The sequence below is a fragment of the Lissotriton vulgaris genome, chromosome 1_1 (genome assembly GCF_964263255.1).
Source record: "Lissotriton vulgaris chromosome 1_1, aLisVul1.2, whole genome shotgun sequence".
NCBI lineage: Eukaryota > Metazoa > Chordata > Amphibia > Caudata > Salamandridae > Lissotriton > Lissotriton vulgaris.
Genome location: NC_141685.1, coordinates 1876293167 through 1876320802, shown reverse-complemented (window position 1 = coordinate 1876320802; position 27636 = coordinate 1876293167). Strand labels below are relative to the sequence as shown.

At 47.7% G+C, this 27636-nt stretch overlaps 1 protein-coding gene across 1 annotated transcript in view; it reads left to right on the top strand.

Annotated features, from left to right (window-relative positions):
* ASZ1 (ankyrin repeat, SAM and basic leucine zipper domain containing 1) overlaps positions 1-27636 on the top strand; it is a 1750578-nt gene that overhangs the window by 505754 nt on the left and 1217188 nt on the right. Inside the window, exon 4 of the mRNA XM_086919410.1 lies at positions 4234-4345. Within this exon, the coding sequence (XP_086775536.1) occupies positions 4234-4345 (112 nt within the window). The remainder of the gene's footprint in view (positions 1-4233; positions 4346-27636) is intronic.

Below are 27636 nucleotides of genomic sequence, written 5' to 3'. Positions count from 1 at the left end.
TAAAAGTGAGCGAAGGGGTGTATAACAACAGCATTAAAGACTACCATGATATGATTTCTAAATGGTACAATGTCAATATGTTGAACACTGATGAATATCTATTCCTGAGGTGTCTGTCCCATCATCCCGACCTTTTATTACCTCCCCAAAGTTCACAAAGATAAGAACAATCCACCGGGGAAACCTATTGTGGCCTCCAATGGGAGTTTAACGGAACATTTATCGATCTATATTGACTCCTTTCTTTCTCCTCTAGTGACATCTTTAAGGTCATACTTGAAAGAAACTAAATATTTTTTGAACTGCATTGAAAACATTGATTGGAAAGACAGTTATTGCATGATGGTATTGGATATCACTAGCTTATACATGTGCATAGCACACGATGATGGACTTAGGGCCGTGCAGAGCTTCTTAGACAAACGTCCCGTAAGATTTTATGAACATAACAAAATGTTATCTGAGTTCATTGTTTTGCTTGAACAATAATATGTTCTTATTTGGTAAACCGCTATATAAGCAAATGTCGGGCGTGGCCATGGGAACCTGCTCCTCCCCCAGTTTCGCGAACTTGTTCGTGGGCTGGTGGGAGGAGCAGGTGGCCTGGGCCAATGTCAATAAAGAGTGGAACAGCAGAATTGTAGGTTGGTATCGTTATATCGATCTTTTTTATTGTAATGGATTGTCCCATTGAACTAGCAGCCACCTACATAGAAATACTGAATCGAAATGATGTTAACTTGAGGTTTTCGGGAGAAATCAGTAAAACTTCAGTTAATTATTTGGATCTTACAGTATACATTGATGAAAGAGGCAAAATACAGACCAAACTTTATAGAAAGGCTACGGCAGGCAATTCGAAACTATATGCCACAGGTAGTCATCCTAAAAAGCTGATTGAAAGCATACCATATGGTGAGCTATTGCGAATAGAAGGAACAACTCTAATGATGTGGAATTTCGCAAAGCAGCAAATTAGAGTCTACAACGATTCAGAAAAAGGGGTTATAGTGAGGCTGTTCTCACACAAGCCCTGAGTAAGGTTAGCAAAATTAATCGCAAAGATCTTTTGCAGTCCCAGAAGAAAGAGAATAAGAATGGGGCCTTCAGAGTAATTACTACCTTCTCTGAGAATGCAGGTGATATTAAGAGAATATTACATAAGAATTGGAACATCTTACTCACTGACCCGATTATTAGGGAAGATTTGCCTACCAATCCTTTGGTCACTTTCAGAAAGACTAGATCCCTTAAGAACCATCTAGTGAGAAGCCACCATGTGGGACACACAATACAACCCAAGCTGCCACCTTTAAATGGTTTCTATCCTTGCCGTTGCAAGGCCTGCAAACATAGTAAACGTACATTAACATACAAGGTACTAGGGTTGACCACACCCAAGTGTATACAGAAATTCCTAACCTGCTCCACCCCATATGCTATTTATTGTTTGATCTGTCCGTGTGGGCTCGGATACATTGGGAGCACCACTCATCCGGTGAAGTTGCGGATTTTAGAGCACATGCGGGCCATTAAGAATAACGATAAGTCCTACCCTGTAGCCAGGCATTTTGACAAGGAACACAAGCGCAACAGGGATCTGTTGTCGTACATCTGCTTAGATAGCGTTCCGACAAATGTGAGAGGGGGAGATCGTTTACAGAAACGAAGGCGATTGGAATCTCGCTATATTATAGATCTCCAGAGCAAAATGCCGAAGGGACTCAACATGCATGAGGAATTATCGGTACATTTGGGATAAATGCTTTGTTTTGATCATCAATGCTTCTTGATATAGTCTTTTGATATGTTTTTGACACAGTTCTTTGAAACAATGTTGATCAGTCTGACATGTCTGGCATACAACTGGGATCAGTTGACCAGGCATGAACTTAGATATCCAGGTGCATTTATTGATTAATACTATGATTATATTTTGCAGGATGTTTTATGGCCGACTGGCCTAAATATGAACTTTTGTGAACCTGCTGAGATTGATTTATAATACAATGATGTATAAGTTATAGATATTTGTTTCTAATTATACTAAGAAAATGTAGATAGTAAGATGTATAACCATTGTTCAAGCCCATCCAGGGCAAGATTTAACTATGAGTCAAATTACAAGGGCGCTTTACGGACTATGCCCATTCAGGGTGGGTATTTAAAATCATATTTAAATTCACACTTGATTTCACTGAACTCCTATTGAGTAATGATTACTGAGATTCACAAGTTTCAAAGTCTGATTGTTAACTTAGGATGTTTACTAAGTTAGGAGGTTATTGCACGTTACAAGATGGCGGCACCAATATACTATGCATGTGTCCCTTGTTTGTGTTGTTGAAATGTGAATAGGCAATGGTTATAAAGCAACAATGGCAGCCTCGTATCTTTGTGTAACAATTGACGAAGGCCGATGCCGAAACGCGTCTTACTTTGCTGTGAGGTTTCATAATAAACTTGTTTGTGTAACCACCCCGGTGAGTGCTGCGATCTTTATATAGGACGAGAACCTGTGGATGTGGTGAGCGGAATATATATATATATATATATATATATATATATATATATATATATATATATTAGGTTCAGGGACTTTAATATCAGTGCGGGGGCATATGCAGGTCTTACCTTGTTTACCTATTTCCATCAGTGCATTTTTTGTATAAGGTTGGCGGGGAAAAAGGGTAGGGGTTCTGGCGCTTGGCACTGTCTGGCTGAGGACAGACTCAGTCGATCTTTCCTTAGATGTGCCCGCTGCTCCCATCCACTGTGCGGACGCTGTTCTGGGTCTCTTTTGTATGCTGTGGTAGAAAGGGGGTGTAAGGAGGAGGTCCAAGAGACTCGAAGACACGCTAGAGCACTAAGTCCTAAAAAACTGTGGGCAAAAGAGTGAAGTAACTGGGGTCCAGTAACCCGATTCTGGCAGATGCAGGATCCCCTGCAGATCCAGAGTACTGGTAACATAAGACACAAATAAAACAAAGGTGTGAAACAAATACTTAAATCATAAAATGATTAAAAAAGGCCGCAAGCCTGAAATACTGCAAATTAAAAATGTAAGGGAGCCAGGCTGCTCCCAATATGGCTCCAAAGGAGCCTACATGGGAAATAACTACCGCCAGTCAAACACAATAGAGACTTCAGTGTAGATGTCAGTATTCCAGACACCGTGCAGACGCACTTCCGGGCCTCTTAAGTAGGCCGTGGTAGAGGGAGGTGTGCCCGGAGGAGGTCCCAGATACTCGTAGATGCTCTAGAGCTTCAACCTCAAACAACCAGTGGGAAAAAGAATAGAGTAACTGTGGTTCAGCAACCCTTCTCTGGCATATGCAGGTTCCCCTGCAAATCCAGAGTACTGATAACATAAGACACAAATAAAACAATGGTGTGAAACAAATATCTAAATCATAAAATTATTAAAAAGGCAGCTAAACTGAAATGCGGCGAATTAAAAATCTAAGGGAGCTAGCCACCTCACAGTATGGCCCCCTTAAAAGCCTAAAAAGAAATTAACTACCGCCAGTCAAGCACAATAGAACACTTCACTGTGTACGTTTCCAGATTCCAGAAACGATGCGTATGGGTGTGCATGGGAGTGTTTAGAGAGGTTTGGAGACAGCATAATTAATAGTGAAGGTATTAATTAAAGCATTACTCACCCATCACCTTTTGGTCTTGCATTCAGACAGCTTTAGCTTTTTAATGAGAACATACCTCTTGTATCTATCGTAGACATAGACTGGGCTTGGTGTAAAATCATTGCTCATGGTTCAATGGTTTTATTGTATAACTCAAGATTAATTCAAGCACTTCCACCCATCACTTTTTTCTTTTTTCAATATGCTTCTACTACAGACCTGCATATACCTTGTTGAGGAAAGTGTCTTCGTATCTTTTGTGTGATTCAGCAAATATAAAGGTCACCCACAACAAACATTAGGATATGATTTGCTTGCGGTTTTCAGTGCGTTTGTATGCGGGTGCTTATGTGTATTTTTTTTTTGCAGTTTTCTTATTTCTCTGTGGGTATGTGTATGCTGTAATGTAAGTTGCATTGATTTGCAGGAATCTGCATAAACTTGATAAGTTTTGATGTATCCATAACTGTTCGTTGAACTTCTCTTCATATTAATGTCATCATTGTGCATTGATTAGCAATGCATTTTCTGTAATTATTTTGGTTTTATCAATTTGTGATTTCATTTTATATTTTTCTTCTAATTTTAGAGGAATTTACAGTACTTATGGCAGCATGTACCGCTCGTTCCTCAGAAGACAACATTTTGAAATGTGTGGAGTTGCTTCTCTCAAGAAATGCAAGTCCAAATGCTGCTTGCAGGTAACGTCCTGGTATTGTGTGTTGGAGATGTGATAATCATTTATGAATTGATTTTAATGTCAATTGGAATCTTTTTTCAGGTTTAAGTAATTGGGTTTGTTTCCATTCGCATATAGTTCACGTTTACATATGCAAAATAAAATATTCTTTTATGTGATCCAGATCATGTGCTGCCACAGTATCTTCATTTAAAATGTCGATTGTATCCAAAAGCTCAGTGCTTCTCTCTCTACCCCCACCCTCAGTGTAGTCCCCCCCCCCCCCCCCCCAGTCCCTCTATTTTGTTTCCCTCAACCGTATCCTTTGTGATGCTCCCCCTAGCGTACCCTCCGTGGTGTTACCCCACCTATACTTCCAGACAAAAATGCATTTGTGCCTCTTATTTTTTAATTTACTAATCTAATGCAGTAAATTAAAAAAAAAACAGTACCATTTTGTAGGTGCGCATGCCTAGAAAATTACCCAGCTGCCATGTCATAGCCTCTTTTTTTTCCTTTAGCCATTCTTTTTTCTGTTCTGAAAGTTTTAAACATTTAGCACAGATTAAAGTCTAATCTACTTCCCCATACGATCACAATTGTTGGTTCTCACAAGAGTATTGCAGTTTTTTTCATTTATTCTACTGCCATTTCATGTGTGAGGTGTTGAATTTGCTGTCACAGATATTGAGGTTACATGCTCCAGATTGAATAGTGCATTTGGTTACGCCTTCAGTTAGCATGGCTCTGTTGTTGCATGAAGCCATTCTTCTATCAGACAAAATCGTATAGGCAAAAGAGAAGGTGGACATGCTGTTATATTCAAGCAATCAATAAATCTCACTAAACCTGACGAAATTTCCATATACTTTTGTAAGGCCCTCTTGACCAGATGCAACCCTACACCAACTTCCTCCTGTAACTTCCTTCTGCTTTACAGACCTCCACCTAGCAATGCAACATTCCCAGACACATTCCTAGACACAGTTTCTAACCTGACAACCCTACACATTCTTGGTGACCTAACATTTGGTTTGACAAACTCGATATCCCCCATCCAGAAACCATCATCACTTGCCTAGACACACTAAACCTACATCAGATTGTCCAAAAACCCACACAAATCGCTGGACACATCCTTGATGTCATTTTTGCAAATCCAGAACTAGTTACCTTTAAACGATTACTCCATTCACTTGTTCAAACGACCATTTGCTAGCTTTCCAACATAAAACACCAGAAAGCCACACCTAAAACCACCTTACATGCATCCACCTATCGACCGTGGACAAACTCAATTTTGAATACTTAGAAACACAACTAACATCCAACACAGACTAGACACAATTCTGTTTAAAAACAAAACAAAAAACTGAGTTGCTATAGGAAGCTTTAAATATCCTATTACCACTGAGAATAACAAAACAGGACAAAAGAAAACAGGCACCTTAGTGAAATACAAAACTGAACAGGGGCGGTTTCTTTTAAAGGGCGTGGGGGCCACGCCCCCCATATTTCTTGCTGCTTATATATATGTTTTTTAAATACATGAATCCTACATACAGTAGGTATTGATGGCTCACCAATCAGCATAGCTTCTGACCCTCGCTCCGCACGAGTGTTAGGCAGTCAATGCACAGACAGACTCATGTACTTCCTGCGCACGAGCATGTTGCAGGGTTTTCAGGGCTTGTCTGATGGAAGCCCTTAATTCTGCGGCCTGCCATATCATAGGGCCACTTCTCTCCCTTGACGAACCCCACCCTATCCGACTGATTGCACTTGGGCGCTTCAGGCTGCACCCTGGGCTTCCCAAAGCAGTGTGTCAATTAGCGAGGGTTCGGATTGGAAGCAGTGCATGTGACAGGCATCATCACGAACGCCAGGTAACATGTAGTAAACAGATGTTTCATGCATGTTTCAGTTTTATACAAACAAGAATCAAGTTTAATGTGAAATCCCTACAACAGAGGTAAGATGAAGCGCTCATTCTGTTTCTAACATAAGTTAGCACAGGATTTTCACATTTTAATCCGGGTTTGTTGTGATATTTTTGTGGTTACTGAAGGTATTGCTCCTTGTGCTTATCATTTAAAAAGTACTATTTCTTTTTACGAGTACACAAGCTGACTTGGTATATAGCAGTTTCGCCAAACTGATCCCATAAGACTCCTGGCATAATTGTTTCATAGCCCATACACCATAATTTCATTTTGCAGCCCCTGACACTAGTCACCATAATATAGGTTTGAAACTAAATTCCAACATCATGTATAAAAATTCAAAACATTAAAATGTGATTTTGCCATTGGCACATAACGCACTAATTGATATACTTGCCTACCTGATGAATGCCAATGCAATGGTCTTTTCTATTTTAGGTTGTCTGAAGCACTGCTTCCTAGAAGCCATGAACGAGTTTTCTGCTCATAAAAATGCAATTTTCTACAATGACCAGTTAGTCAATCAAGGGCTTATGTAGTGTTCACCTGAAATAATCTTTTACTACATCTTTACCAGAGTATAGCATGAATTTTGTAACCAAACTGGTATGCAAGGGAAAGGATAGACAGTACTCTGTACATATAGTAACTGGGTTAATTAGGACAAAAGACTAAATGTGCTCCATCATTAACTCATTTAAGATGCCTTCCCACTTCTTTAGAATTATGTTGTGGATTATGCCCTGGCCCGTTTGTATACATCTGCCTGCCCGGTGAATGTGGAAACAATGTCCGTCAACAAGAGACCCCTTGAGTATGTTTTCGCCACTTCCTTTGGTCTCTCCGTAAATTGAATATGACTTATACTCCCACCACTTTCAATAATCACTAGCTGCTGTTGGAGCCTAAAGAGATAAAACAGCAATTTAGAAAGCTGCAACGCACCTAGCTCAAAACAAACAGCAATCAAAAAAGCTAAAAACAAATAAGGTACTATTCAGACAGAACTCAAAATGCTAAAAGTGCAAATAAAGAATTTTATATAATTCTTACCGAATTTCATAAAGTTAAATGCATAGAAGGAACTCATCCCATTACCCAAGAATTCACGGACAAACTGGCAAATCATTACACAACCAACGCAGACACGTTGGACTCCTAATTAAATCCACCAGTGCCAACCCATTTCCAAAACATCTCCTGCAAGAGTAAGCTAACCAAGCCTTTTCATTCCTTCAGACAAATATCGCAAAGTGAGTTTATAGATCTAGTCAAAGCAAGCAGGCCGGCCGGCAGCCCATCTGACCCTTTTCTACCACAAAGATTCAAGAAAATTCTTCTAACTACCTCTGCTGTCACACCTGTAACAAGAATCATCAATAAATCCTTAACTAAGGGAATCTTCCCAAAAAAGCAAAAAGGCATACAGATGCCCTTTATTAAAGAAAACTAACCTGGCCCCGACTCACCCCGACACCTGCAGACCAATTATAAATAGACCTTTCCTGGGCAAACTCGTAGAAAGAGCAGCATTCACCCAGATGTCATAATTCAATGAAGATAACTCCATACTTTCTGAAGTCCTAACATGCTTCTGTCCAGGAAGAGGCACATAATCTGCCCTCATCACCATCTGGAATTGCCTTAAAATCACATTAGACCAAAACAGGGTTGCTGCACTTCTTTTCTTGGACCTCTCAGCTGCCCTTGACACAGTTGACCCGGACACTCCAATTCAAAGCCAGCATAAAGGGAACTGCTCTCGAATGGATCACATCCTACCGTCAAAACAAAACAAATGTCATCCATACTCCACCTTTCTGTTACAACCGTACTTCACAAAAGCAGCGGCCCCTCAAGGCCCGATCACCTCACCCATGCTTTTCAACATCTATATGGAGTCATCACTAGCAAAGATCGATGAATTTCAGCTCACATTCTATAACTATGAAGATGGGGATTCCCGTAAACTGGAAATCCCCAAGGATATTAGAAACTCACAACTTTTCAATTGCCTTAGAGCCTTTAATCAATGGATGACATGGAGCCATCTCAAATGGAATGCTTCCAAAACTGAAATACTCACCTGGGGATAGGAAAAAGTAGGACCTACTCGCTGCCTAGTCTGACAATCTGGGACCCCCTCCTAAAGTATCTAAGGAAGCAAGAAACCTTGGAATTACCATGGATGCCAAGCTGTCACTGAAAGCCCAAGTGGACAAATTAGAAAGCTCAAGTTTCATTACTATGAAAACTCTGCAACACATCTTCCCATACCTCTGATTTTCACACAAGATCCAGGCTACTATCTCTCTTGTTATGTCTAAACTTGATTACGAAAATGGCCTCCACCACGGATCATCTTTATCAACTATGAAAAGACTACAATGGATTCAGAACTCTGCTGCCAGACTACTCCTACTTGTAAAGCCACAAACCCATGTATCCCCTGCTTGGAGGGCTCCACACTCAAGCTGCTTTGTATCACCCACAAAACAATACATGGAACAGAGCCCCTTTTCATCACAAATAAAATGACCAAATACATTCAACAAAGAAACCTCTACTCCTTAGTACTTATGGTTATATTATTCTATGCTCAACATGTATATAAGTTACTGCATAGTTTTCATATACGTTATTGGATCAGAATGCCTATAGTTCTGTTTATCACAATATGAACATTTGATCATAACTATCTACAATTGCTTCATTATTTATTTATGCAAAATAAAAAAAAACACAAATTAGTTCAAAGTACAGCAACACTTGAAAGTCTGAGTTTATTAAATAAAACTTAAATATTGATATTACCTTCCTTTTACATGTATACCTTCCATATACTTATATATCTATATATTTATTACTTGTACTGTAAAAAAAATACATTTGAGTCTCACCAATGCACTACCCTAGGTTTTACTCGATACCTCTCTCAATATATCCTCTGCCTCCACTCTGATTCTATGTCAGGACCGAAAGCTTCGATTATGCTTTTCTTCCTTCTTTATTACATAAATAAAAAACACAGCTGCCTTAGAAAAGCTCCAATCCATTTTCAAACTGCAGAAAAATTAGCAACAAAACGACTTTTTCAAAGTTAATCAGTCCAGGAATGAACTACAGCTCCCATGAGCCTTCGAACATTAGTCCTTCAGCTATCTCCATTCCCAGTATGTTAGACAGTCCTTCCTCAACTTCCTCCTCTTTCTTCGCTGCTCACGCAGCAGTCAGTTAAGTGCAAATCTTTACCTTGTTTGTGTTGGGCTATAATAATGTACTTTCCCGTCCAAGGTCGGACGGAGATGTGTTGGGCTCTGTTGCGGTTTCTGTGATGGTTTTTTCCCTACAGAGCCCCTAGCCGCGGGAGCGTTCTGGCTCCTTTCGCGGCGTTTGTCCCGGTGGCGGTGCGGTGATAATAGCGCCCGCCAGAGGGCGCCTGTACGTCTCGCCTGCTCCTCGGCGCGCGTCCCTTCACTCTGAGGAGACGCGCTGAGGATCCGGCCTACTACGGAGCTTTGCCCTCTCCACCCCTCAACGCCCGGTGTACCGGGTCTGTATCTGGCCCATATTTACCTTTTGTGACGCCCTGCGGGATCTGTATTTGGCGGCAGAGACCGCGTGAAGCGCCGATCGGCGAAAACACGTTTCTGGCGCTTGTGTGGTTGAACGCGCATTGGGGGTGGTTAGACCCGGTCCCTGTGTGGAGGGTCAGCGCGTTTGGGGGCTTTGACGTGTGGCCTACCTTGCCAGTTTCTCTGGCCCAAAAAGTCATCGCAGTCTGAATTGTCTGCCCATATTTTGTCCCCTGACACCCTCTGTAGAGAGGGTATAGTTCATAGTGCAGTTTTTGCCTCAGGTGCTTAGTGTTTAACTTGACAGCATGGAGCAAGGGGATTATTTTGAGGAACCTCACTCCTACTTACAGGATGAGGAGTTTTACCAAGCAGTCGACAGCTCTATTTATCGCTGTGTGACTGAGGTGGTGGGTCCCATGGAGGACCAGTTGTCTGCGCGCATTTTAGAGGAGTGCGCCAAACTGGCACAGGCCCATTTGGGAGCGCCTAGAAACCTTTAGAAAAAGACGCCAGGTGTTGCCTACGAGGGGAGTGTCCGTGGCCCACTTTGGAGGGTAAGGTGGCCCTGACGCCCGAATTAGACGCAAAAATAGCCACCTTCCTCGCAAAATTTATGAAGGATCCCCGTAAAGGCATCGACCGTTCCTGGCGGTCATGCCAGGATAAGTTGTTGGATGCAGTGGGGCCCGCCACAAAGATCCTCGATATGGCGGAGGAGGCGAAAGCCAATGGCACGGTTATTTCCCCTGAGGTCTTATCCAATTGGGCTCAGAGAGTAATCATTTTTTTGGGGAAGGCCAACTGCGCCCTCTCCACCGAACGTCGGAGATCCCCTCTTATCAAGCTGGACCCGAAACTAAGTGATTTGGCTTCTTCGGAAGCGGGGGCAGTCGCCCAGGGCGGCCTTTTTGCCGAACCTTTCAATAAAGAGCTCGGCAAATTCGTGTCCACGTTCACTTCGCTGGACAAAGCACAGTCCAGCATTAAGAGAGTGTTCCAGCAGCGTTTTTCCCAAGGGGCCGGTCGGGGCAGGGGCCGCCCGACCGGCCGCACAGGGCAGAATGCCAATGATAGAGGGCAAGGCTCTGGCAGAGGCCAGTACCAGACCTCAGCGAACTTCAATAACTTTTACTCCACAAGAGGGCAACGATTCGGCGGTCGAGGCTTCCGCAAGAACCCTGGACCCCATACCTCCAACGGTAAGTGTGCGGTCTTCGTACCAGGTTCTCATGGGGGGCAGGCTAGCAGCCTCTTACGAGGAGTGGGCGTCGCTCACTGCAGACGCATTGATTCTGGTGACCACCCCCACCCACTACGCCGGACACACATTCGACCCCGTCTTCTCATTCAGCAAGACCCCGTCTTCTCATCCAGCAAGGACATCGCCTTCAGCCACGCCACCGGACGGACCACAGCTGCGTCCACTTCAGCTTCAAAAAGGTCACGATCCGCCACCAACAGCAACAGGTTGCACGCAGAAGCTGGAACAAGATCACAGCCGACCAGCTCGCGACTTCCCTGAGCAAGAACCCACCCACCAGAGCAACGAACCCCAGCCAAGCGGCCACCAACCTCACGAAGTGGATCAGCGACTGCGCAGACGACCTCGCCCCTCTGAGGACCCCGCCTAGCAGACCCGGCAGAAAGAAAGCCCCATGGTTCACCGACGAACTCAAGAGCTCCAAGAAGGACTGCAGAGCCCTTGAGAAAGCCTGACGCAGAGACCCAACACCGGACAACATGACTGCCCTCAAGCTCGCCACCCGACAACACCACCAACTGATCCGCACCACCAAGAAAACTGCATTCAAGGAACGACTGGACAACAACGCACACAACAGCAAAGAACTCTTCAGCATCGTCAAAGAGCTCTCCAACCCCAACGCCGGAAACAACGACATCACCCCTTCGCAAGACCTCTGCAACTCTCTCGCCTCCTACTTCCACAACAAGATTGCGGACATACACAACAGCTTCAGCACTCAACCGACGCACGCCAAGACCGAACCACCGCCCCCCCACCACCACCCTCCGCGCCTGGACCCCGATCAGCCCCGAAGACACCATCCACACGATGAACTCCATCCACTCCGGATCTCCGACCGACCTTTGCCCTCATCACGTCTTCAACAAGGCCGACGCTGTCATCGCACCCCACCTGCGGGACATCATCAACACCTCTTTCAACACCGCTACCTTCCCGGAGAGCTGGAAGCATGCCGAACTCGGCGCCCTACTAAAGAAGCCATCAGCCGACCCCACCGACCTCAAGAACTACCGACCCATCTCGCTGCTCCCGTTCCCCGCAAAAGTCATCGAGAAGACCGTCAACAAGCAGCTGGCCGCCTTCCTCGAGACTAACGGATCCCTCGACCTCTCGCAGTCCGGCTTCCGGGCCAACCACAGTACAGAGACGCCCTGATTGCAGCAACCAATGACATCCGAGCCCTGCTCGACAACGGAGAAACCGCGGCCCTCATCCTCCTAGACCTCTCCGTGGCCTTCGACACGGTCTGCCACCGTACCCTAGTACAGCGCCTCAGCAAAGTCGGAATCCAGGAGAAGGCACTGAAGTCGATCACCTCCTTCCTCGCCGGAAGGACACAGAGTCAGCCTCCCCCCGTTCAGATCAGAAGCCACCGAAGTCATCTGCGGCGTCCCTCAAGGCTCTCCTCGCTCAGCCCAACCCTCTTCAACGTCTACATGAGTCCCCTCGCAGCCATCGCGCGACAGCACAACCTCAACATCATCTCCTACGCCGACGACACCCAGCTGATCCTTTCCCTCACCAACGACCCGGCCACCGCCAGAGCCAACCTACACGAAGGGATGAAAGAGGTAGCCAATTGGATGAAGAACAGCCGCCTGAAACTGAACTCGGACAAGACGGAAGTACTCATCCTGGGATCCTCACCCTCTGCCTGGGACGACTCCTGGTGGCCCCCCGCCCTAGGCAGCGCACCCAAACGAACAGACCACGCACGCAACCTGGGCTTCAACCTGGACTCCTCCCTCTCCATGACCAGACAAGTCAACGCCGTCTCCTCGTCGTGCTTCAACATCCTACGCATGCTACGCAAGATCTTCCGGTGGATCCCCACAGAAACCAGGAAGACGGTCACCCAGGCCCTCGTCACCAGCCGACTGGACTACGGCAATTCCCTCTATGCCGGAACCACCGCCAAACTCCAGAAGAGACTCCAGCGGATCCAGAACGCCTCAGCACGACTCATCCTGGACATCCCCCGGCGCAACCACATCTCCGGACACCTGAGAGACCTGCACTGGCTCCCGGTCAACAAGAGAATCACCTTCCGTCTCCTCAACCACGCACACAAAGCCCTGCACAACCAGGGCCCAGGATACCTCAACAGCCGCCTCAACTTCTACGCTCCCAAACGCCAGCTTCGATCGACCGGCCACGCCCTCGCCGCCGTCCCCCGCATCCGAAAAGCCACCACAGGGGGAAGGTCCTTCTCCTACCTCGCCGCCAAGACTTGTAACTCCCTCCCGACCCACCTCCGCCTGACCCAGGACCACCTCGCCTTTAGGAAGCAGCTCAAGACCTGGCTGTTCGAGCAGTAGCGGACCCCCCTCCCCTAGTACCTTGAGACGCTCCGTGTGAGTAGTGCGCTATACAAATGCTTTGATTGATTGATTGATTGATTCTGCAAACCGTGCGGGGGTTCCATATCGAGTTCTACGACCAACCATTTCAGGTGTGCCCTCCGCGGCCGATCATTTTTTCCGAGTCAGACGCGCGCTTGATAGACGAAGAGGTCTCGGAGTTACTCCCTATGAGAACACTCCGATGAGAACACTCCGATCCTCAGCCTCCCAGCTACTGGTTTCCGATCCTCAGACTCCCAGCTACTGGTCTGCCCTCGCTACAGGTTAGTGACTAAGGGAGGGAGAGCCTTTTCAGTGTTAGTTTTCCAGTTATGGAACAGGCTGCCTGGGGTGCTGCGTGGGAAAAGGAATCTATTACGATTCAGAAAGAGCCTAAAAACACTACTGTTCAGTAAAAGCATGAGCACAGTATAATCTAGCTATGGCCTCAGCTTCCACCTTGCCAAGTTATTGTCTGTTACCATCTTTCCAAGCGCTTAGAGACCTGCAGGTGATTAGGCGCGATATAAAATAACAATAACTCCAAAACGGGGCCATTCGCCTATCAACGCGACATCCCGCTGGCTTCTTCAGCAATGTCTTCCTAGTAGACAAGACGGATGGGGGCAAACGTCCTGTGATCAACCTCAAGGAGTTCAACGGTTGGTTGGTTTACCGTCACTTCAAAATGGAGGGGATTCACCTCCTTCGAGATGTGCTCCTCCCACGGGACTGGATGGTGAGGCTGGATCTAAAGGACTCTTATTTGGTCGTACCCATCCATCCTCCACATTGGCATTTCCTTCAGTTTTTCTGGAAGGACAGAGTGTTCGAATTCACCGCCCTTCCCTTCGGTCTTTCCTCGGCCCCTTTGTGCTTCACGAAAGTGCTGCACCCGGTGGTGGAGTTCTTGCGGGGACAGGGTATTCGGATGATCGTCTATCTGGACGATATTCTCTTGATGGGCCAGTGCCCGGTGCTCTTGGCTGGTCAACTCCAGCAGGTGGTCCAACTCCTCCAGAGGCTGGATTTCGTCATCAACATATCCAAGTCTGTTCTGGTTCCGTGTCAGAAAATTACCTTTCTGGGTTTTGTCATAGACTCCGTCGGAGCCTCCCTCAGTCTTCCCTCGAGGAAGATGGCCCAGATCAGGCATACGTTACGGCAGACGATTTCCAAGGACCGGACTTCTCTGCGACAGGTAGCCAGAGTGGTGGGACTTTTGTCGTCCTCCATTCAGGCAATTTTTCCGGGCCCGTTGCACTACAGAGCGCTCCAGCGCCTCAAGGCCCGACACCTCCGACGGGGCATGTCCTACGACCAGATGGTACCCCTCTCGGAGGACGTGAAGGAGGAGATGTCCTGATGGCTCTCGCACATGGAGGCCTGGAATGGTCGGGCGATCTTCGGATCAGCTCCGGATCTTGTGATAGAGTCCGATGCCAGCAGGTCAGGCTGGGGTGCTTGTTGCGGGGAGTTCTTCACCGGCGGCGCTTGGTCATCCAACGAACAACAGTTGCATATCAATTGTTTGGAGCTTTTAGCAGGGTCCTTCGCGGTCTGCTGTTGGACCAAGTATTCCGCAAAGGCCTGTGTCCTGTTAAGGATGGACAATGTCTCAGCGGTTCGATACGTCAACCACCTGGGAGGCCCTCGCTCCCGAGCTCTGGCAGATTTGGCGAAAGAGTTCTGGGACTTTTGCCTTTCGCACCACATATCAGTGACGGCGGAATACCTGCCGGGTCAGGCCAATCAAGTGGCGGACTGGCACTCCAGGCACCTGAGGGATGCCAGTCAGTGGATGTTAAACATCCCGGTCTTCCAGTGGCTGAACGCCCGCTGGGGTCAGTTTTCGGTGGATCTGTTTGCGTCCCGACTGGACCACCAGCTTCCAAGATTTTTCAGTTGGAGGCCGGATCCGCTTCCGGAGGCCACGGACGCTTTCCTCCAGGATTGGAGCCACGAGAGGTCTTACGCGTTCCCTCCGTTCTTGAGGATAATACGGACGGCGGCCCAGGTGCGCCGTCAGGAGGTGGAGATGGTGTTGGTTACGCCACTCTGGAGGTCTCAAGTCTGGTTTCCAGTTCTTCTGGAACTTTCTTGGGATTTTCCAATCCTGCTCCCCCAGTTTCCTCACCTCTTGCTCAACCCGGATCGAGAACCTCATCCTCTCATCATGCAGGGCTCTTCCACCTCATGGCATGGAGGCTTTCCGGAAACGTTGGTCGCTCCCGGGCCTTTCGGGATCGGCTGAGGGCCTGCTCTCCAAGGCCTTGGCTGATAGCACGGCGAAGCGCTACAAATCCGCTTGGCTTAAATGGATGCGTTGGTGTCTTCGAAGAGACCTGGATCCCGTGGTCGCAGGACTCGTTCCGATCTTGAACTTTCTAGCCGAATTGGCAACTAAGGGCCAAACCTATAGGACAATTAACGCAATGCGTTCCGCAAGCTCAGCAGGTCATCAACCTGTGGAGGGTTCCCCGGTGGGGGAACATCCTTTTGTCTGACGACTTTTACGGGGTGTTCGTCTCTCCTTACCTCCGGAACCCCGATATTCGGTCCTTTGGGACATAAATGTGGCCCTGAACCTGTTCCTGTTCTGGCAGGCTAACGCTTATTTGTCCTTGAAGGAGCTGTCGGCTAAATTGGCTATGCTCCTGTGTTTGGTTTCTTGCCGACGGGTGTCGGATGTACGGGCCCTAGACGCGTCGACGCGAGTTTTTTCCCCGGACGGGGTTACTTTTCAAGTAGGATGTCGCACAAAGTCTGCGTCACGAACGATCTCGTACCCAGCCTTTGTGGACTCTCCCAAGTTGTGCGTCGTGCAGTGTTTGAAGGCTTATGAGGACATGAAGTTGGACATCCGCCCTCCGGGCGAACAACAATTACTAATTGCCCTGCGAAAACAACACAGAGCAGTCTCTTCCCCCACCATTGCAAGGTGGGTGCGTTGGGTCATGCAGGAGGCAGGCATTGATACTAAACGTTTTGGAGCTCACTCTGCCAGGGGAGCAATGGCTTCTAAGGCGTTTTCAGTGGGAGCTCGTTTGGAGGATTTAATGCGTGCAGCAGATTGGTCCTCCGACTCCACGTTTAAAAGGTTTTATTTTAAACCGGTGGTGGATCTAGCTCAATTGGTAGTGAGTAAGCTTTAAACCAGCATAATCCGAAGCCTCCGGTCCTGACATAGAATCGAAATTTGTCTAGCTTACGTAACGGTAAGTTTCAATTCTATTAAGGACACGGAGGCGAGGATTATCCCACCCTGGAGTTCGTCGATTATGAACCCACCCATATGTCTGTAAGTAACTCGTTTTCCATTTACATTGTGCATGTTCAGGCAGTCTTGATGATGTCCTCAATTTGGTTGCTATCACCAGTCTGTTGGTGCTTCCCTTACGCTGTTGTTTTTTCCGCTAGGAAATGACAGTTCCAAACAGGACCAGTGAGGAATGTGCGTAACCAGCGCGAAGAAAGAGGAGGAATTTGAGGAAGGACTGTCTTAACATACTGGGAGTGGAGATAGCTGAAGGACTTATGTTCGAAGGCTCATGGGAGCTGTAGTTTATTCCTGGACTGATGAACTTTAAAAAAGTCGTTTTGTTGCAAATGTTTCTGCAGTTTGAAAATGGATTGGAGCTTTTCTAAGGCTGCTGTGTTTTTGATTTATGGAATAAAGTGAAGGAAGAAAAGCATAATCCTCGCCTCCGTGTCCTTAATAGAATTGAAGCTTACCGTTACGTAAGCTAGGCAAATTTCGATTCCTCCCAAACCTCATTCTGCTACAATCATCCCCAAAGTGACCATTTCTAGAATCTTGCCTCCTCTATCCCTCCTTGCATCACCCCAAACCTCATTTTTCTATTAGGATCTCCCAAACAACCCTATTTAAATTCTCTCCTCCTGTATCCCTCCTTACTCTCACCCAACACCTCACTTTGCTACTATGATCGCCCTAATCAATTTGTAGAGACTCTTTCCTCCTCCATCTCTCCATTTTTATCCCAGACCACCTCCTCCTCCTCCTCCTACTATGATCTCCCAATAAACACTTTTTAGACTTTTTCCTCTTCTATCCCTCCAATCGAACTAACAGACTTGCATGCCCGCCGCTCAAATTAATTCATATTTCCCTATACTGATTCACCACTAATCGTGTTTGGTTTACAGAGAAACGCGCACCTCGCTGAAAAATGCTTTGATGTCTTGTCAAGGATAATAAGCCCTATATACATTCAATAAAATTACAAAGTATCACACTATTGCCACATAACTCAGAGGGTTGTGGTACAGGCAAATGTGACTATGCTGGATATAACATTATTTCAAAGGTAACTTTGATAGCAGGGATCTGTTTGCAGCCTGTGACAAAAGTAGTTACTCTTCCTGGCTTCCTGTACTCTTTAAATTGTTTTACTCATTACATTTTTTTTATTTCTTTTAACAAGGCCAGCAAGTCTTTGCCTCCTCCTTTTTCTTTCTTCTTAATTCAGCCAGGTTGGTTTCTCACATATCGCTAAAATGTTTTTACCACCCTAGTTTAACTTGTCACTCCTACCTAAGGATCAGAATTTCTTGATACCATGTTCTTTGTGAGTTGGTTATTGTCTGGCAAATAATGATTGGGTCATTGTCAGGAGAGCATACTTGGAATTATTAACAACTAAATTGGCTTTTCGGCTGCATTCATTTCGATCAATACGGTCTTCTGATTTGCGATACTGCGTTCAAATTTATTTTAGTTGCAATTGATTCTTGCTCTAGGTTCCTCTGGGTTTGGCCTCAGCGCTTGGCTGATGCTCGAATTGGTATTCAAGACTTGCAAGTATTCATCGGGACTTATGCCTGCTGTGCATTTACCTCGGATCAAGGTTTGGCTTTCGCTTCTAAAGCATATGGCTATTTAATGAAGTCCATGGGTGAGCAAGTGCATTTTTCTTCTCCATATCGACTCAAGGGCAATTCTGTTGTGGAGAGAATGAACCGTGACTTAAAGCAGTCCTTAACGGCTAGGGTATTCGGTACAAGGTGTGGTTGGTTGAACCATCTATTTGGGGTTCAACAAGCTTTAAATAACCTCCCTAACAAATCTCTGGGTGGCAGGACCCCATATGAAGTGCTTTTTGGCATCAAGATGTAAGTTCCAGACCTTGATAGTCCACATGTTGTGGCGGCTGCTGCACCCTTTGACGTAGTTAACCATTGGGCTGTCTTAAAGGACCTACAAGAGTTTTGTAAGGCTCAAACATTTACCTGTACCTCATCCTTTGCCTACTGATGATCCTCTTTCAGTATCCGGCTGGCTTCCAAAAATTAGTCATGTGGTTTGATAAAATATGGCCATCAAAAAGCTTTTGGCCTGGAGTACCTTTCCTCTGTTCCGGTCCTAAGTCTTCAAGGTACACAAACTGTGATTTTACCATCACTCCCAGGATACAGAGACAAGCGCTTTGTCTCCATTGAGCATGTCAAACTACACCATGTGGCCGTTACCTCATAGTATGGCACAGAATAGTAGTCTTTTTTAGAAAGACTTTTCTTTACAGCCTGTGAATACTACCAATGCTGATACTCCCGGGCTGGGGGAGGCAGAGTCCTCCGCTAACAACTGCCCTGACATGATACAGGTTTCTACTTTCATGTCTTTTACAATAGACTTATAATAATTATAATAATCCACAGTTACCGAATCCATCAGAGTTGGATTTTTCACGTCTTACTGCTAAGTCCTCTTGATCCTTTGCCTATTAACATCCTTTGTCAGCTCTCTGCCTCATCTAAAGGCGTCCTTATCGATCTTCTTAACGCCTCTATGCGGGAGGCCTTGGTACCCCCTGAGTGGAAGCGAGCCATGGTCATCCCTTTTTTGAAAAAGGCCGGAGCAGATCCTTCTGTACTATCTAACTTTAGACCTATATCTCTGCTTCCGGCTTTCTCCAAAATTTTGGAGAAACATATCTATACTCAACTAACACAACACATAGATAAAGTTGGCTTTCTTCATTATTCGCAATCCGGGTTCAGAGCCAACTTTTCAACTGAAACCGCTCTGCTTGGGGTTACTGAGAAACTGCGCCAGCATTTAGATCAAGGGGAAACTACGGCACTCATTCTAATAGATTTGAGTGCCGCATTCGACACTGTCGCATAACATCTTGCTTAACACCCTTAGGTCTCTTGGGCTGAACGGCACTGCCCTATCCTGGTTTGCTTCATTCCTTGATGGTCGCACTTTTCAAGTCTTTTCTGCTGAAGCATCATCCAAGATCTGTGTATCCGCACATAGAGTCGAACAGGGATCCATTTTAAGCCCCCTGCTCTTCAACATCTATGTCAGACCTCTGGCAGAGATTGTGGAAAAGGCGGGTCTTTCCCTATATTCGTATGCGGATCATACGCAGATTGTCTTCTAGCTTTCCACCACTAAAGACGCTACGACATCTGCCCTTCAGTGAGGCCTACGGCAAGTGACAGAGTGAATGCGCCTTAACTTTTTGAAGTTACATGGGGATAAGACCGAGGTCCTTATCCTGGGCAAGCACAAGGACCTATGGGGCCCTCACCATTGGCCTCAGGAAATGTGTTCCTTTCCCCTACCTGTCAACCACGTCTGTAATCTGGGCATCATTTTTGATCATAGTTTCTCTGAGACAACAGGTGGCGAGAGTTGCTGCCATCTGTTTCACGATCTTGAGGTGGCTTCGTAAGATCATTTGGATGCTTCCTGCCTCAACACAACGCACGGTAGTCCAGGCACTCATCACCTCTCGCTTCGATTACGGCAATGTTCTCTATCTTGGTAGCTGCCAAACGGTACTGATAAAGCCACAGGTAGTTCAGAACTCTGCAGTACGCCTTCTTTGTCAAGTTCCTGGACAGGCTTCCATCTCGCCGTATTTAAGTGACCTTCACTGGCTTTGAATTGATCAAAGAATGAAATTTAAAACCCTGTGTTACATCTTTAAAATCAAACAAGGTGTGGCACCAGCGTATCTGCTAGAGCTCATCCATCCTTACATTCCTTCTCGTCCCCTGCGCTCTACAGCCCACAGAGACTTCGTGATTCCCAGATTTAAACTTGCAAGAATGGGAGGCCCCTCCTTTTCTTGGCCCCAAAATCCGGAATTCTCTTCCGGTGACCTTGAAGAATGACCCGTCCTATTTCAGCTTTCGAAGAAATCTTAAAACTTGGCTCTTTTAGTAGCAAATGGTTCTTTACTGCTCCTTTTCTAGCAATTTGTGTGCTAGGCGCCGGGAAACCCTTTTTGGGGAGCTGCACGCGTTACAAAACCAATTTAATAATAATAATAAGCCTCCACCTCCTGTTTTCCAGCTGAGCCCCTCTGGGTACTATATGGATCAAGAAGATTTATTTTCTGACAGTTCTGTTTTGCATCCGCCTCCAGCACGGATGTGTGTTTTTATTTCATGGTTAAAATGCATTTATCTAGTCCCTCCTTGGATATGTCGGGATCATACTTTCCTTGGTTTTCCTGTTCATGTGGATTGGGTTTGTGACAATTTTTTACCTACTAATCAGTTGCCATTACCTCCCGGAATGTTTTAGTACAAACTGGTCAATGGAGTGTTGACCCCTATTCGTCATCACTTAAACGGAAAAGAGACTTGTCAATTGTTAACATTTCAGCCTTTCCAGTGACTGATGTTATTGTTTGGGATAAAGTTCCTTTCAACATATTTGGTCCTAAGTAGATCCTGCAGAGACCATTTGTTCAAAGTTTCTAAGGGTGATGTAATAGTTCCGGGGTTACATTTAGATGATTGGGATGTTGACACTGTAAATTCAATGCTTTTTGAAGCAGAGTATTATAATGTTTTTGAATCAGAGGATCTATATCTCAATTATGCTAATTATGTCGATATGTTGTGTTACCATCATTACGGACACCATTTTTTGCCCAGAACAAGTGGACAACGTCCCCATTTTAATTTAAGGATAAGTATCCATATTTTATGGGATATGACACTTCAGACCCCACTTCGTATTATTTTTAATTAACTCTGACACCACAAAAGAAATATATGCGTTCGAGGCATGTGGGCTGCTGAATTCATATCTGTGCATAGATCGCCGCCTAGTGTTGGGTCCGGATGATTGCACATTGTTGTCCTGGAAGAGTCTTCGAAGTATCACGAGATAGGTGGCTCCTCCCCTGGACTACAGTGCGCATGGGCATCGACTCCATCCCCAGATTGTTTTTTTCCGCCATTGGGTTCGGATGTGTTTCGGTTCCCTCTGTCGGAATCGATAGTTGTTTAATTTCTTTTACTTGAGACCAAAAGGTCTTTAGGACTTGCGTCGGTATTGTCTATCGTTCGGGTTCGTTTGTTTCATCGACTCCGAGCCAACTCCGCCCTTCCGCGTGCTTTCGGCGCGGACCGGCCTACACGACGCTCCACTCTACTTCATCATGGAACGAAGTCCATTTAAGAGGTGCCCGGTGTGTGCCTCGAAGTACCCACATATCGATGTGCACCCGGTGTGCAATAAGTGCTTGTCGCCGGACCACGGCGAGGCCAAGTGTATGGCCTGCTCCAAGTTCCGGTCAAAGAAGACGCTCAAGCTCCGCCGACCTGCGAGACTGCAGGCCCAGCGATCGGCACCCCCTCCGACGGACATCTTCGACGAGGAGGATGTCGGGGACGACACTATCCAAGATATCACGGAATCTAACCCAGCGTCGGAGGTCGAGGAAGACTACGACGCGGAAGACGAGGATTTCGATGAAGTCGTCGAGGAGGTAGGGGACGACGACGGGGCCATTGCCACCGTAGAGGATAGCTCGGAGGAGGAGCTTCCTCACACTGACTCCGGGGCCGGCCAACATTATAAGGCCCAGGCTGAGGGGTCGCCTTCGGCCTTACCCAAAGTCTTGATTCCCGTCTCACGGCTCCGCTTTCCGGCCCGGCCACGGACATGGATGCGGCGCCACTTACGGTACCGAAACCAAAAGTGAAACCATCGGTCTCGACGCCAGACGTCTCGAAACCGAAAGCGCAAGTCGCACTGGTCGGATCGAAGGCTTCGGAGGCCTTGGTGCCGAAGAAATCCAAGATGGCCGTCGAGCTCAAGGGACACGCCAAGATGGCCGACCCGAAGACTACGGTGTCGAAGCCGAAGGTGAAAACGGCGACGCGGGGGCGTCGGCGCCGAAGTTGGTTGACGCACTTAAAAGTCGCATCGATGCCAAGAAGGTCGACGACCATAAGAAGACCACAAAGAAGCGGCAGGACGACCCCAAGTCTATCGCTGGCCCGCCTCCACTCGAGAAGGCCAAGGGGGCTGCTGCGTCGGCTCCGAAGACTGCGGCCTCGGTCGCCAGGCCAAAAACTGCTTCAGAAGACTCTCTCGAGTCGGTCCGTCCCTCCGCCTCGCTCACAAAGAAGGTCAACGAGTCGCTTCAGCGTATTAGGGAGGGGACCGCGGCAGTCGAGCCGCAGGACACTGTGCCCAAGCCTCTTCAAAAACCGGCGAAAGTGGCAACGCCGATCCTCTTCACGTTACCGCCGAAAACGGCGCCGAAGGCTTTCGCACCAAAGCCCGGGGCCGGGGGGCCCCCGAAGTTATCCTCGACGCCGAAGTTATCCTCGACGCCGAAGGCATCGTTGGTGGTTCCAGGCCCGCACCACCAACCACTGGCAGAAGAAGAGCATTGAGAAGTAATCATCGACGCCAACACAGGCAAGCTCTCTCTCCTTAAAAGGAAGATCACCCCTGAACCAGCTTTGGAGCATTTCCAAATCCCACTAAAAAAGAAGACGAACCCTGCTGGTGCCTCTGCCCCTTTAGAGCCGGCATCACCTCAAGGGCATGAACTTTCACCCACTCATTCTAACGTTGAGGAGGGTGATGGTGACGACGAGGATGAGTATGCCTACCCGGTTTACTCAGACCCAGAGGATGTGACTGAGCCTTGGTCTGCTGGGGGCGACCCTGGGGACTCGCATTCCGGACAGGAGCCTCAGCTCTTTTCAGCAAAAACTTCTCCAACTGAGGACTCTGCGGCTTTCAATGCTCTTATTGAAAGGGCGAAAATTACAAAAAACAATTTGATGGACAGAATGTAGATCAATGTCTTACATTCACCCCAGTACAAGGATCTGGGCCTAAATCCATCGTTTTTTGCACTCCACACCTCCCTGGGTCAGATAATGGCCTTATGCAAATCAGCTCTGACCCTGTGCCCCATGGGAACAGTCCAGTCCGAACTACAACAGCCATATCTTTCCCAGACCGGAATCAAGCATCCGAGGACCGGACCAGTTTCGAGGTAACACCTCATCAGCCCGGCTAGCTTGACTCCAGTGGTGTGGAGGCTCTGGGACCCACGTCTGAGCTACCCCAGTACACTCAGGGAGAAAATTACAAAAAACAATTTGATGGACAGAATGTAGATCAATGTCTTACATTCACCCCAGTACAAGGATCTGGGCCTAAATCCATCGTTTTTTGCATTCCACACCACCCTGGGTCAGATAATAGCCTTATGCAAATCAGCTCTGACCCTGTGCCCCATGGGTCCAGTCCGAACTACAACAGCCATATCTTTCCCAGACCGGAATCAAGCATCCGAGGACCGGACCGGTTTCGAGGTAACACCTCTCATCAGCCCGGCTAGCTTGACTCCAGTGGTGTGGAGGCTCTGGGACCCACGTCTGAGCTACCCCAGTACACTCAGGGAGAAAATTACAAAAAACAATTTGATGGACAGAATGTAGATCAATGTCTTACATTCACCCCAGTACAAGGATCTGGGCCTAAATCCATCATTTTTTGCACTCCACACCACCCTGGGTCAGATAATGGCCTTATGCAAATCAGCTCTGACCCTGTGCCCCATGGGAACAGTCCAGTCCGAACTACAACAGCCATATCTTTCCCAGACCGGAATCAAGCATCCGAGGACCGGACCGGTTTCGAGGTAACACCTCATCTGCCCGGCTAGCTTGACTCCAGTGGTGTGGAGGCTCTGGGACCCACGTCTGAGCTACCCCAGTACACTCAGGGAGAAAATTACAAAAAACTATTTGATGCACAGAATGTAGATCAATGTCTTACATTCACCCCAGTACAAGGATCTGGGCCTAAATCCATCGTTTTTTGCACTCTACACCACCCTGGGTCAGATAATGGCCTTATGCAAATCAGCTCTGACCCTGTGCCCCATGGGAACAGTCCAGTCCGAACTAAAACAGCCATATCTTTCCCAGACCGGAATCAAGCATCCGAGGACCGGACCGGTTTCGAGGTAACACCTCTCATCAGCCCGGCTAGCTTGACTCCAGTGGTGTGGAGGCTTCGGATGTGTTTCGGTTCCCTCTGTCGGAATCGATAGTTGTTTAAGTTCTTTTACTTGAGACCAAAAGGTCTTTAGGACTCGCGTCGGTATTGTTTATCGTTCGGGTTAATTTGTTTCATCGACTCCGAGCCAACTCCGCCCTTCCGCGTGCTTTCGGCGCGGACCGGCCTACACGACGCTCCACTCTACTTCATCATGGAACGAAGTCCATTTAAGAGGTGCCCGGTGTGTGCCTCGAAGTACCCACATATCGATGTGCACCCGGTGTGCAATAAGTGCTTGTCGCCGGACCACGACGAGGCCAAGTGTATGGCCTGCTCCAAGTTCCGGTCGAAGAAGACGCTCAAGCTCCGCCGAGCTGCGAGACTGCAGGCCAAGCGATCGGCACCCCCTCCGACAGACATCTTCGACGAGGAGGATGTCGGCGACGACACTATCCAAGATATCACGGCATCTAACCCAGCGTCGGAGGTCGAGGAAGACTACGACGCGGAAGACGAGGATTTCGATGAAGTTGTCGAGGAGGTAGGGGACGACGACGGGGCCATTGCCACCGTAGAGGATAGCTCGGAGGAGGAGCTTCCTCACACTGACTCCGGGGCCGGCCAACATTATAAGGCCCAGGCTGAGGGATCGCCTTCGGGCCTTACCCAAAGTCTTGATTCCCGTCCCACGGCTCCGCCTTCCGGCCCGGCCACGGACATGGATGCGGCGCCACTTACGGTACCGAAACCAAAAGTGAAACCATCGGTCTCGACGCCAGACGTCTCGAAAGCGCAAGTCGCACTGGTCGGATCGAAGGCTTCGGAGGCCTTGGCGCCGAAGAAATCCAAGATGGCCGTCGAGCTCAAGGGGCACGCCAAGATGGCCGACCCGAAGACTACGTTGTCGAAGCCGAAGGTGAAAACGGGCGACGCGGGGGCGTCGGCGCCGAAGTTGGTCGACGCACTTAAAAGTCGCATCGATGCCAAGAAGGTCGACGACCATAAGAAGACCACAAAGAAGCGGCAGGACGACCCCAAGTCTATCGCTGGCCCGCTTCCACTCGAGAAGGCCAAGGGGGCTGCTGCGTCGGCTCCGAAGACTGCGGCCTCGGTCGCCGGGCCAAAAACTGCTTCAGAAGACTCTCTCGAGTCGGTCCGTCCCTCCGCCTCGCTCACAAAGAAGGTCAACGAGTCCCTTCAGCGTATTAGGGAGGGGACCGCGGCAGTCGAGCCGCAGGACACTGTGCCCAAGCCTCTTCAAAAACCGGCGAAAGTGGCAACGCCGATCCTCTTCACGTTACCGCCGAAAACGGCGCCGAAGGCTTTCGCACCAAAGCCCGGGGCCGGGGGGCCCCCGAAGTTATCCTCGACGCCGAAGTTATCCTCGACGCCGAAGGCATCGTTGGTGGTTCCAGGCCTGCGCCACCAACCACTGGCAGAAGAAGAGCGTCGAGAAGTAATCATCGACGCCAACACAGGCAAGCTCTCTCTCCTTAAAAGGAAGATCACCCCTGAACCAGCTTTGGAGAATTTCCAAATCCCACTAAAAAAAGAAGACGAACCCTGCTGGTGCCTCTGCCCCTTTAGAGCCGGCATCACCTCAAGGGCATGAACTTTCACCCACTCATTCTAATGTTGAGGAGGGTGATGGTGACGACGAGGATGAGTATGCCTACCCGGTTTACTCAGACCCAGAGGATGTGACTGAGCCTTGGTCTGCTGGGGGCGACCCTGGGGACTCGCTTCCGGACAGGAGCCTCAGCTCTTTTCAGCAAAAACTTCTCCAACTGAGGACTCTGCGGCTTTCAATGCTCTTATTGAAAGGGCAGCAGCCAACCATGACGTCTATCTCCATGCGGACCCAGTAGACGTCGATTTTCTATTTGACACCTTTTCAGTCGCTGAAAAAACTGTAAAGACTTTGCCAGTGCTAAAAGGGATGTTAAAACATGCGCCGGAGGTCTTCAAGGAGCCCACCCGAGCGAGAGTTGTCAACCCACGTATTGACAGAAAGTACAAGGCAGCGCCCACTGATCCAACGTACATCAAAGGACAGTTGCCTCTGGATTCCTTGGTCGTCTCCAATGCTCGCAAAAGAGCCAACTCACAGACTACGGGTGATGCTCCTCCCCCAGACAAGGAATCAAAGGTCTTTGAGGCTTCGGGGAAGCGTGTTGCTGCGCAGGCTGCAAACATATGGTGCATATCCAATGCACAGGCGCTGCTTGCGCGTTACGACAGGGCTCACTACGACACTCTAGAGACCCTTCTACAACACCTGCCAGAGCAGTATCAGGAAGCAGCTGAGATGCTGATACAGGAGGGGAAGCTTATCACCAATGCTTCAATTAAGTGCGCTCTGGATGTGGCTGACACCGCCTCAAGAGCAATAAACACTAGCGTTCTACTGCGTAGGCATGCCTGGCTCAGAATATCTGGTTTCAAGCCAGACATTCAGACTACCATCCTCAACCAAACTGTCAACCCAGACCACCTGTTTGTCCCAGAAGTCGATACCACCCTCGAAAAAATGAAGGACACCGACACTGCTAAGTCTATGGATGCCTTGCAATCACAGTCAAGTCAAGTCAAGTCAAAGAATTTGTATAGCGCACTACATACCCAGAGGGTTTCAAGGCGCTTAGGGAAAGGAGGGGGATTACTTGTCAAATATCCAAGTTTTAAGTTGCTTTCTGAATGCTAGGTGGTTCTGGGTAAGGCGAAGGTAAGTGGGGAGTGAGTTCCATGTTTTAGCCGCAAGGTATGAGAAGGATCTTCCTCCCATAGTGTAGGCATGGGCGGAAAATCCGTTCCGCTCGCGGATTTTGCGGATTTTCGGGAAATCCGCAATCCGCGAGATTTGCGAATTTCCTGCAAA